This window comes from Coturnix japonica, chromosome 2, assembly GCF_001577835.2.
Source record: "Coturnix japonica isolate 7356 chromosome 2, Coturnix japonica 2.1, whole genome shotgun sequence".
Taxonomy (NCBI): Eukaryota; Metazoa; Chordata; class Aves; order Galliformes; family Phasianidae; genus Coturnix; species Coturnix japonica.
In genome coordinates, this window is record NC_029517.1 from 40,231,336 (window position 1) to 40,244,175 (window position 12,840).

A 12,840-nucleotide genomic window follows, 5' to 3' on the forward strand; every position below is an offset into this window, starting at 1 on the left:
AATGGTGGTGAGACGTTTGGATGTCAGCTTATTGAATGAGTCACTGTTCTGTTTTGGGGAGAGAGGGCAGGAGGAACACAGCAAAAACTGCTCTGATTTGAGCTGACAGAGATGTAAATGAAGATGCTTTGTTAATAAGACCTGGAAAGAATAGTTTTAAGCTACGTGTTATACGTTTGTGACTGATAGGCGCACATGGGAAAATGTTGACTCTTGCAAGTGATGTTTAGTTGGAGTTTGAGGAATCAACCAAGTCCTCCCCTGATCTTGGTGTACACCAGTTTAATCTGTTTAATCTTATGTTGAACACTGTATGTTGAATGCTTTTCTCTGGAAAATGCACTCAAAACATTTTTTCCGCCAAGGATGAAGCTGCAGGTATGGTAGCATTTAGTTATATAGTAGCTGACTGTGTGTAGTGTAGGGGCCCTGATAGGGTCCATACAAGTATTTGGACTGGATGTATAGCCCAGAAGTCTTACATGCTTACACGTGCTTGGAGTTGGTGTGGCTTTCTAACACATTAGAATGCTGACCTTGCTGTATCCTCCTGTCAGTGACCAGTAGTAAATACTAGCATGTTCCTAGCACCTTTCTTAGTGGGAGCTTAATGCAGGGGTATATGGTTTATGTTCTTAGAGCTTTCAGTTCAACTCTTAACAATATGAATTTTTTCTACTCCTGCTTAATCCCGTGAATTTAAGGAGATGAGAATATTGATGGGGAGTAGATGTGCATGTGCACAAGTATGCCACATTCTGCCACCAGGCTTTGCCTAAGTGCTGATGTGATCAATTTATTTCCTGCTTATCTGGAAATGCTGAAGCAGCTTTGCCTTGTAGCATGTCTTCCTAGAAGTATTAAGACTGGTTCTTGGAAGCTCCAAACTATTAGTGAGTCTGAGGTTTGGGCTTCTGGATAAACCAAGTGAGATTTTTGGACTTTTGGATTCTGGATTGATTACTGATTGATCTGTGGTTGTCTTTTGTTCCTTTTCAAGGTTCTGCCACTTTGCATCACTGGCAGCAGCTGGCTCAGCCTCACTTGGGTGGGATCCTGGACCCGAGGCCTGGGGTTGTCACTAAGGGCTTCAGGACCCTGGACCTTGACCTGGATGAAGTGTACTGCCTTAATGACTATGAGGAAGATGAGACAGGTGACATTTCTTACAAGGGCCTAACTACCTCGACGCCAGTTCAGCACACAGAGACCTCAGGTGAGAGGTCACAAGCACAAGTGACTGTTTCAGACAACAAGAATAACCCCCGCCAATCTCAGGCTTTCACAGAGGAGATGCAGGAGTCCACGGCTGACGATGATGAGGGGTCTGGTGAGGGAAACTCATTAAGTCCAGTAAAACTGACATCTTTACAGGATTTTGATTACTGGGCCATTCTCACATCTCTCCAGAACAGCATCCATAATATCGCTTTGTGTGTAGCATCTGCACGGTAATGTGTGCGGTGGTTAGAAAATAACCATTCTAACATTGGCTCAAAAATCCTTTCTTTAATGATCTGTTAGTTTGACACTTCTTTTCAGTAACAGAATCCATGGTCAATATTTTACTTTATTTTGATAAGAGAAGGCTGCTAAAAGAAAACGATATATTCACAAACCTCTTGTGTGGCACGTATGGGACATGTATGTGTACTGAGTGCACAATCTCACTTCATTGTGTATTATGTATAGACAATATATATTTTATATGCTTACAGAGTAGATATTTTGCTAACTTTTCGTAAAGGGTGATTCCATGCTTTAGACTTTATATTTGGGGGGAAAAAAAAAAGATGACAAAAGGTGCATCTGAGTTGCCCTCGCTGAAACAAATGGAAGTGCCTTAAAATCAAGCATTTACCTCAGATATGAGTGTCTGGTTTTAAATTTTGGGACAAAACTTAAATTGAGTTAAATAACTAAGAGGATGTTTTGGTGCCTGAAATGATGTCTTCCTCACTTTCTGCCCATCATACTATTCTTAACTTCTGTCCTTCATATTTCTACCATATAAAGACATTTTCAAATGATTCAGAACAACGTGAATTATTAGATACTCTGAATGGACATTCTCGTCCATTACTGTATGAAGTTACACATTCTCAGAGCACAGATGTATTTTGAGTTTGCATGATTTCTTTCACTGTTGGTTTTGTTTTGTTTTAATAAGCTTCATAGGATTCCTCATTCTTGAAGATTTGCCACTGGTAAAGAACTGTATGTAGTCCTGAAATAGAAAATTACCAGAACTCCCTTCAGGCTTGTTTTTACATAACTACTTTAAATAAGGATGCTTCCTTCACCCTCTTTTTTTTTTTTTCTGGACTAAACCATAACTTATCATTTGACTGATCTTTGAAAAATCAGGTGATTTCTCAGGGCTGGACAGCAATATTTCTCTGCTCCTTTTGTGAAAGGTAGAGTATCCATTGCTCTCGTCAGTGGGGCAGCTCAGTGCTGCCAACCACTGAACATAAGCTACTTTCAGTCAGTTGTAATAAGGCCAAACCTCATCCAAACCCTTCAACTTCCCTTTCTGTTTGCAAAAAAAAAGTGGCTTTACTCTATGAAATTGTTCAGGAATAACAGTGTTCTTAAATTTTTATGTTAATGTGGATATAAATAGTGTTTCCACAGATGTGTACGTTTTTCTCCAGGCATTTACCATTTGAAGAGTCTAAATCATAACAGTAGGAAACGCACAAGTTCTAGGAAACATGGACTGAAATAATCAAAGATGGAAATAACTGACTTTTTTTTTTATCTAGAGAAAAAAATATTCAAGAAAAAGTTTGATTTAAAATGTGTTGCTGCAAAGAGGAAGGGAACAAGCAGTTTGTCATGCACTCAGAATAATAGCATGAAAGTCTATTTGGGCAAAGAATTACAAGAACAGTCAACACAGGAATGTGTCAAAGGTTATGAAACTTTATTGTTGTGGACTATATATAGAGAGAAGTATAGAGAACAGCTTTTTATTCTTTTAAGAACAGATCAGAAAAATGTCTGTGGCTAAGGATTTGGAAAAGTTCTTTGTTTGGAGTACAATTGTAAGTCTGGGCCTGTGTGGTGGTTACAGATTGGCTGGAAGAGACTTGTATTTGTCTCTATTTCCTTTCTCAGTTACAATTTCAATACTGGTCACTGTAGAACAGCTTATTCCCTAAGGACTGCTGATTTTTCCTGGAAAACTTCAGTTATCTCAGACAAGGCTTTTAAGCATATTCCCTACATTATAATTTGACAAGTGGATAAGATCTTTGAAGTTATGCTTGTAACCTTATTTGGATTGTTTGCTGAGTAATTTTGAAACATTACAGAAGTTGATCAAAATGATTAACTTCTGTCTAGAACAAACAAACAGATTGGAAACTTACTTTCTGTTCTTTTTCCTTCATCCAAGTTGCCTGGCTACTTAGGATTTTGAAGTATCCATTCCTGCCAGGTTATGTATTTCATTACATAAGTGAAGTAAAGATACTGCTGTTCCTGCTTTTTGTTGAAGCAACTTGTCAGGTGGTATACAAGATACACTGGATGTTTTGAGAGTAGGCACTTATTAATGTGGCAGTGCTTTTCTGAATCCTGTCCACTGAAGAATAATTTATGGAAGCAGGAAGATATATTCCTAGCTTATTACTTGATTTTGTATTGATTTTGTATATTGAGCAGCCACTCTCTTGAATAGCTTCCTCAGCATTCTTTGTGCCTATCTTAGGTATCTTGTTAAGAATTGCAATACAGGCAAGGGTTTGTATGGGCACGTGTATCCCTGAAGTTGGCACCTCATTGCTTGCCTGGTTCCAGGAGCTGTTTTAGGCTTTGGTGTAAAGAATGTGGAAGTAAAATAAAACAAAAAGGGAATGAGATAAATTTCTTGGATACGGCGCTTGATTGTTTATGATGCAAGATATATCTGTTGTGGAAACATCAGATTTAAGTGATTCATGGATGGCAGAAAGGAATCTCTACAGGTGCTATTGGAAGACCACACAGTGTTGTTAGCTACAGCTCTTCTAACCTAGAAACAAAATATCTTTGGAAATAAACTGCCTATCAGGACCATTTCTAGCAGCTGTAAATCACCTTAGCCTTTTGTGTAGGCACCTGCTCTGTTTGTGTGTTTGCTGTGAAGGTTATATCTTACCTGTTGTCTTCTCTGGTAGAGTACCTTGAAGTCCTGTTCCTCCTGTTAGGCTGTTAGTGTGTAGAGTGCTGCTCTGGGTGACCTGTGAGATGAGCCCAAAACAAAGTCCAGTGTCCAGAGAGAAGAAATTCCTGGTAGTGCCAAAGATGTCTTGCAGCCAAAGTAAACATATTCAGAACAGAATACCAGTTGTGTCTTGTGGAGTGATAGAATCAGAAATCATTGTGACTAAATAAGAAAAAGTTACAAAAGTTACGATCCCTTTTTTTCTTTTTTTTGTCCCAGTGTTGAGAAAAGTAGTATTAATTGACATGTCAAGTAACTTCCTTAACCACCATATACAGATTGTATCTTAATGATGGCACTTAATATTTCAGAAGAAATTAATACGCATGCAATGTATGCTCTGGAACTACGTATTTTGTGGGGGCTCAGTAAACTGACAGAGGATTGATTATAAATCCTGAATTGCAGAATTAGCTAATACCCAGAAGTTGTTTGCAATTTGAGTATCACTTGAATGGAGACTCTTCAGCATTTTTGGAATGGTAAAGAAGTTACAGGACAAGGAGGCTAAGGTAACACCATCTAGGAGGGTTAACTTCTTCAGCACAAGTTTATTATTAACCTCAGTATATTTTTTATTCTTTGAAACTGCAGTATATTTTAGAACTGTATGAAGTCTGTTTGATGTTTGTTAGTTTGTTGTTTTAATTTGCTGCCTTTCGGGTACGTGTTTCCCTTAAACAAAAAGGAAAACCAACAAAGCAAAACAAGCCATTCAAGCACTTAACATTCTTCAAGTTAAACTATTGTGAATGTTCTTATTTTTGACTTGAAAGGACTACTTCATTAAAGTTTGGCATGTATGTAATTGAGTGTCAATCTTGGGTGCATAAACTGATCTTCCAGTACTTGAGGTGCACTGATGGGTTGCTTTGCTTTCAACAGAGTATGTGTACATAACATTACAGGATCAGCCTCCTGTACTTTATTTTTAGACATAAATAATGACGTGGAGATCTTTTCAAATACATGCCTGAAAATCACAAAAACACATCATGAATGTTTTACGTTTTAGTTGTTTTAAGCTGGGTTACTATATATGCTTATAGTAAGAGGTTATCATTGTGTAGAAAAGCGATAATTTTTGTTATTCTTAGAGCCAAGATATGGATGCATGTTTAAATATATGTATTTTTTCAAATAGCATGAATATGTCACCGATTTTTTTTTTTCTTAATCACCTTTTGCTGTCCATGCTGTTAGAAGTCTTTTTACATCTGTACTCCTTGGTATGTGAGAAGGAGGCCTGAGCCAAAAGAAAGCTAAGAAAATCCCATCAAAAGGATATCTGCCTTTTCTGAGGTTTCAGTCTCTCTTTCCAAAGGCAGAATAAATAGAATGTCTGAAAAGTTAGATATTAAGGAAAAAAAGTTCTTTAAGAAACATGACAGGAGTAATGTTCTTGGTATAGACATATGTATTCTCAGAGGTTTAGTCAGACCTGTTCCCAAAGATAATGTTTACCCAAAGTAAATTGTCTCATGAGGCACCTAAACCACTTTAGAACAGCACTGTTTGCACATCATAGAGATTTTAGTCTACCATCTAACTCTGTTTTGTTTCTGTAGTTAACCACTGTATCAGATTCAGCATATTCTATATATATATATATCCTATGAGCTTCCATCAGGAGGTTTTGGTGCAGGTGGCATCAGAACATTCACCTTCAATTGCCTGTGGGAAAAAACTCTTCAGAACTTACAGGGCACATGAAGCTGCTATCTTGTCCTGTGAATCCAGTTAGATATTGGCACAGCTGCCCAGAGAAGCTGTGGTGCCCCATCCCTGGAGGTGCTCAAGGCCAGGTTGGATGAGGCCCTGGGCAGCCTGATCTGGTGGTGGCAGCCCTGCCCACAGCAGTGGGTTGGAACTGGGTGGGCTTTAAGGTCCCTTCCAAACCAAGCCACTCTGTGATGTCTGACCTTTTAGAAATTTCAGCTTAGCTGTGGATGAAGTTGTTGGCTGGTAAAAGCAGAGTCTGTGCATTTATCTCAAATGGTAACACTTGGAGGAAGGAGGTGCCCAACTAACAGTCCTTTGTCGTTATTTGCTTCCAAATCCATGTCTAACCAGCCTGTGCTATAAGCAGATGTACAAAGTCTTTGACTTCCTCGTTTTGCTAAAACATAAAGAGGGAGAAGATAATCAAATGGCTTGCTCCAAAGGTGAACTAAAACTTCAGTCCTGTGTCAGTCTGGATCAAATCAAGCTCTGAAGATTCCTGGTTTTTATTTAATTTATTATTTTGTTTTCTAAAAAAGTTCATTCCTGCATAACTCTGTATTAGCCCATACAGATCTTTGTGTGTAATGCAAATACTTATTGGCCACTGTGAGCTCTCTGCTCCTCACTATTCATTTAACACAACAGAGAACTTGAGTTTTGAACCAGCATTGCCAAAGTTAAAGCCATTTAACCGTAGCTGTCTCTTACACATCTCCCTCGAGTTCAATTTGTCAGACACCTTTTTGTGGGTGACAGGGGCCACTAGTTTACCTGCTGCCTTTCTCTGCATAATCTAGTTTAAAATCCAGATTATATGGTCTTCTGAGGCATCCCTGAGCAGACAGTTGTGTCCTAAAAGCATCTTGTTTTTTTCTTTGCACTGAGCAGATGGCCCGTAATCCCTCAGTGTACTCAGAGTGCATATGAAACAGCCCCGAGTTAAAGAAAAATCAACTTTGTGTTTTAAATAGGGAAAGCTGTATTTTACCAGAAGATGGAGCTCTTTGCAGACAGGTTCTTGATTAGTATCTGCGTTTGTTTTTTCTTTGGTGTTTGAAAATATGTCTTTACTGCAGCATTTGTACGTACAGAAGAGTTTTTTGAGTTATAATGTTTTGCGTTTTTTCCCAAACGCCTAAGAATTTATAGAAGAAAGCTCAATAAGGTAAAGCATATTGAATTACTGCAAGCCAAAACCCAATACAGCTGCAATCTAGGGGTTAGTTAGATTTTTAATTTAAGGGATAAGTGTATGTGTTGTTTAGTTTGGGAGTATTCCTAATGGACGAAATAGCATGATTTTTCTGTAAATTGTGTTAAACAATTATGTACAGTTTGTTTTTTGTGCAGATACGGAACTCGTTAACTGTCTACTTTTTGGAAGAGGAGGGTATAAATAAAACAGATCTGTTTTCAGCCACAGTCATGTGAGACAGATTTTCCTAGGATCAAACCTATGTAAAACAGATAGAGGAAGAGTTATTCAGATACAGTCTCTTTTGGCCATTGGTATTACAGGTGTTTACTGGCAATGCTAGCTTTGTACATTGAAAAAAACAGTTTATTCTTAAGTCCCTACTGCTGTTTTCGTTATCATTCAGTGTTACAGTTTTTGTTGTGTGTGTGAAAATAGCCTCATTATAAAATTACATATTACTTAATCAAAAGTTTATACCAATTCAGAATATGGCCATACTTATGAAAAATGCTGGGTTAGGAATGAATTGTTTTGTTTCTACTTTATGAACTTTGTTCATTTACAGCAACAGGTTCTCACTCTGTTTGTATTGTGTCCAAAGGATGGAAAGTGCAACAGCAATATGATTCATCCCATTGTTGACTGATGGAGGATGAAGCTGGTACAGAACTTTCTTAGTGGTATTTGTGGATGGAATACATCCTTGGAAATTCATTTTTTTGTTGATTGTTTTGATTTGCTTCCTCTTACTGGGGTCAAGTGGTTTCTCTACTTTTAGCAGCCTTCTCCTATCTCTGACTCATTAATAACAATGAGTCTTGCTTTTGCTAATACAGCTACATATCTTCAATGTGCCTGTTTCCAATCTGAGGGAATACCCAATGGATATTATGAATGAGAATGATTCACTTACTGTATTACAGCTATGTGCTTCTTTGGGTTGAGCTTGCGATCTGAACTGGCGTTGCTTTATTTTTTTCTCTATTCATCATCCAGGGATAACTTTGTTTCTACCTGATGTATGTCACAGTCCTTTGTTTCCTCTAAATAACTAATTTTCTTTCATGTCTAGTTATTTGGGTTCTTTCTCCAGACTTTCTTTTAACTCTCTACAGTATGGAGAGAATCATGATTGCTAGGCTGTGCTCCCTTGTAATAACTTTATAGTGCTCACACTAATCTCTAAAGCAACTGGATTCCTGAAGCGTCATAATTACCATCTCTGGAGGTGAAGTAGAGCTTGTTGTTATGTTATGCTGTGCTAACATTTGAGTGTTTTAACCTGACACTCCAGTGGGTTTTTTTTTGAGATATCCTTCTTTAATGTACAGCAGTACATCCTGGTACTTATTATAAGTTAGCTTGAGTCACACATTGTCATATGCTTAGCCACTTCCGCTTCCACTGTTCACACTCCCCGTGCTCTGCCCTTCACACACTGCTTGTGTGTTCCTAAGGGACTACCTAAGCGTGCACATTGTTTTGAGCTGTGATACTTTGTGTATAGAAAAGGGAACACAGCCACGATTTAGACTTGCCTTGCTTTTGCTAAGCATCTCTGGAAATTCAGAATGGTGTCTAATCTGGTTGGTCTGTCTGTTTGTCCTTTGCAGTGTGTTGGGTATTTGTGTATTGTGGTATTAAAATGTGGCTAACCTGGGGGTTCGGTAGAAACAAGAGGGAGGGAGCTCCACACTGTTTCTATTGTGCATGTCTTTTGACCACTGCTAAGTTTGGATATTAAGAAAACCTATGCAATCATGATATCTTTGATGTAATACTTAACTCTGGGTGTTCTTCAATCAGCTTTTCAGATGCATGGCTCTTAAATTTTCTAGTTATTTTGCAATGACCCTGGCTGCATTATACAGCAGATTAATGCATCCACAGAAGTATCTCTACCAAGAAGAAGGCAATTGGCCGATGTCCATCAGCTTGTAAACTATGAGCTACTTTCCCCAGTTAATGATACTTTAACAAAGGGAAATCTTTACAGACACAGTTATGGGGAAAGTACTATTCTGTTTACTATGCTGTTTGAAAACTGCTTTATCGTGCAGCTGAGGACATACATTCTTAAAGAACTTAAGCACACGTACAGGGGAAATTTCACAGATGCACAGTAGTGGATCCAAAAAATTACCACTTTCCTTACCATGGATGTGAGAAGAGAGAGAAACAGTGCTGTGTGTCCATCCCCTCACTGCCCCAACTTTTTGATCTGTTCCTGTAGCACTAGCAAGCCGGATCCATTACTGAAAAGTGATGGGGATACCTCTTTGTGGACAATGCAGAAGTGTATGAGCATTCAGCAAATCTTAGTGCTCCTTTGCTGCTGGTACTAGAGAATGTTTGCTGTTATTTCCTGTTATTTCCAATGAAAGTTGCTGTTTTAGATAAGGGCTAGCATTTCAAGTGTTGCCTTGTCTAAGTGTTTTCAGCAAGACTTTTCTGAAGTGGTATTGATCATGGGGAAACTTCAGAAAAACATTTTAGCACTGGCCGTGTAATCTTATATATGTTTGGAGAACAAGTGTGTTATGACACCATAGCACTTGTATATTTCACTTCTCTTGCATTGATCCTGTCTGAGGTATCTCATCACTTTTTGCATCTGTCTTCACACAGAAGTTCTGTTTTTTTGTTTTTGATTTTTTTTTTCTGTGTAAAATGCAAAGAATTTGCTTTTTTTTAATTTAGTACCTCATCCTGGGAAGTGCATGTCACAAACCAACTCCACCTTCACCTTCACCACCTGCCGCATTCTGCACCCTTCTGATGAGCTCACACGAGTCACACCAAGGTAAGGGTTTCCCATGATGGCAAAGCCTTCAGCTGTGTCAGAGTTTCACTGTGAGGGGATGTAAAATAATAGCATGAGCCACACTGGTGAATTACAGTGCACCTCTGAAATCGTTCCTCCTCTTTTCAGTTGCCTCAAGCTGATTTTATTTGAGAGGCACTTGTAATGTTTTAGACAGCCAGCCAAAACAGCTTAAATTTTATTATCTGCAGTTACAAATATGGAAGGATCAGAAATAAACATCCAAAGCTAGTTATCCCAAACTAGTCCCAGATGCTATGCACGAATGATCAGAATGTGATGTTAACCCAATTGTGCATCTTCTGTCTTCTCTAAAACAAACAAACAAACAACTTGAAGGAGATTTTTCTCTGAAGGACAAACTGAAATCTGTAGTGTGGGACAAAGAGAGATAGGCCAATAAAGAAACGTAGGTGCTTCAGTGGTGCACAGGAGGTACATGAGGAATGGAGGAGGAAACACAGCTTAATCAAACCAGGGAGTTGAGTACTCTATTCCTTGGTTAATTGTTGGAAATAAGTTCTTAGCAGCCAGACTCAAAACAATGGACTGGCTTAATAGTAGTAGTTGGTATGTATGTGCAAACAATTATGGAAGGCATAGAGTTGAGAACTAAGGAGGGGGAGTGAATTTAATACCTAAGGAGGGCAGTTTCCTTCCTTAGAAAATCAGAAGTTAAAGTGTATTTTTCTGTTTAGAAGGACAATGCCTCATTGATTTCTCTATCCCTTTCAGCTCCTATGGGGGAGTGTACCCCTGTGTAGGTACCCATTCAGAGATGGTGTGTCTAGACTTGTTTAGACATCAGATGGGCACTGGCCACCTAAGGAACGCATGAGAAGTAAGGGTATTAAATATGAACACCTCTGAGGTGATAAGTATGTGTAAAGGAAATAGGTGATGATTAACTGTAACTTTCCTGCTTCCCTTTCCAATTGTAGTGAGCTAATCGTGGCCTGGCTCATTTTTCTTTGTTCTCTCTTGTCTTTCTCTCTCCTCAACTTTGCTGCTGAAGAGAACCCCTTTATTTGGCTGCAATTCTATTTTATTCTTTTTATTGTTGAATTGCTGTTAACTGTGGTTGTAATAAACTCTCTGATCGTGCTGGTTACTAAATCTAACAAATCAGCCATAGCTGACAGCTAAATTCAGTACCTCATCAGGTCACTTGATTACTCCAAAATTCATAACTGGTTCAGGAGGAAAAAGACCAAAATAAACACTGTGATGTGTTCAGTGTGCGTGCTGAAGAAAGAGTTCCTCCTTACCAACTGTAAATGATTCTTCACAGGTCATGTGAGAAGAAAGAGGAAACTGCATTATGTCACGTTATGCTGAGAGGAGATGTAGGGCAGACACTAGGACCCAGCGTGCAGGGGGTGAGCAATACTGCCTGTGCTGGCAGGGCCACGTGGAAGGAATGCCCGTGTTTGTGGCACCAGCTAACTGCAAGAGTTCAGATATTCTCCTGACTGGTTTCATTTGAACCTGGCCTCTAACCCAGGCTCTGCTCTAACCCGACTAAATTTCAGCCAGCTCCATGAGGTGCTCGTTTGTTTGTTTCTTTTCTCAGTCTAACTCTGGCACTGTCCCTGGGCTGATTTGCTGAGCCCAGACTGAGCCTGTTTCTGTGTTGCTCTGCAGTGTGGTCAGTTTGAAGGGGAAAGTAGTTCTTGTTTAAAGTAATACTGAAATGATCAACCAAACAAACAAACAAAAAATAGCACCTACATAACACCCACTTCCTTGCAGGGATGTATTTTTTTTTAACTGCACTGTAATGTGTACCAGTACTGACAAATTAGTATAAATGCTAATATAACTACTTCTGATCTTACTGAAATCTGGGGCTGGAGGGGGAAAAAAGCAACTCAAGTGCTGTAGTTTTCAGCTCAAAGCTAGGACATCTTAGAAGCTTCTTGTCTTGAGTTTCCAAAATGCACTTCATTCTGTCCTGCAGGAAGTCAGTTCACAGAATAAGCTCCCTTCCCTTTTCTGCTCCCTCCCTCATGCTTTTCTTTTGTACTTGCATTAGGGGAGATGCATCACAACCTGCAATTGCAGCTGTGAAGGTGTAGCTCATGTAGTGCTTATGAGAAGAACCATGAGCTAACTCTTTGTTTCTGCTCAGCTTTACCTTCAGAGTGTGTGTGTGTGTGTGTGCCTGTGGTCTTAGCTTTGCTGGGAGTCCTCCCCTGCCGCTGACAGTGAGTGTGAAGAGAATTTCTAATGATACTTTCCTGTAGCCCAGCTGCTGCCTGTACGCCTGTACTAACTGTAACAGCCCACAGGGTGGTGTGAGACAACAGATTTTGGGGCAGCTCAGCAAGACTGCTTTTCAAATTATGCCACTCTACATATCAGTTCTCTCAAAAGTGTTTCACTGCATTTTACAGTTAGGAATATGTGGGATTCCTTCTGTTGAATTGCAAAAAACAAAACAAAAAGAAAGCAACAACAAAAAAAAAACCTTTACAATTTTACTGCTTTCAGTAGATGTTGTTGACATCAGGCCAGTGTCTCATCATTTATGGAGTACCACAGAGATATTAGTGCTGTTGACTTTTAGGAGATCAGTGGACTAGAGTTTGTTGTATCAAGTCATGTCAGCTGATTGCTGTATGCAGTTAGACAAAGCTCTTGTAAAAAACTCAACAAAACCTCCTAGGATTTCCCGTTTCAGCTATAGTACTGTTGACGTAAGGTTAAATGAGTCTGTGATTACATAGGCCCTTTTGTCCTTGTGGACAAAAAAAGTTGCGATTACTTGGCTCGAGACTTATCTACACCTGGAAATCCATCCAGATTGTTTCAGTATGGCTATTTGATTCATTCCTTGGTGCGGAGAACCCAACTGCAGTTGAAGTTGCATGCTATGGC

At 39.2% G+C, this 12,840-nt stretch overlaps 1 protein-coding gene across 10 annotated transcripts in view; it reads left to right on the forward strand.

The window, feature by feature from the left end:
* Positions 1 to 12,840, forward strand: part of TRAK1 (trafficking kinesin protein 1) — a 121,774-nt gene that overhangs the window by 104,568 nt on the left and 4,366 nt on the right. For 6 of the 10 annotated variants that reach the window (XM_015854098.2, XM_015854101.2, XM_015854096.2 and 3 more), the window contains 2 exons: positions 1,001 to 1,330; positions 9,837 to 9,939. In XM_015854098.2, coding sequence (XP_015709584.1) covers positions 1,001 to 1,330; positions 9,837 to 9,939 — 433 coding nt within the window. Of the gene's footprint in view, positions 1 to 1,000; positions 1,331 to 9,836; positions 9,940 to 11,251; positions 11,340 to 12,840 lie in introns of all 10 variants that reach the window. The other 4 variants (XM_015854099.2, XM_032442398.1, XM_015854105.2 and 1 more) reach the window with 3 other exon arrangements.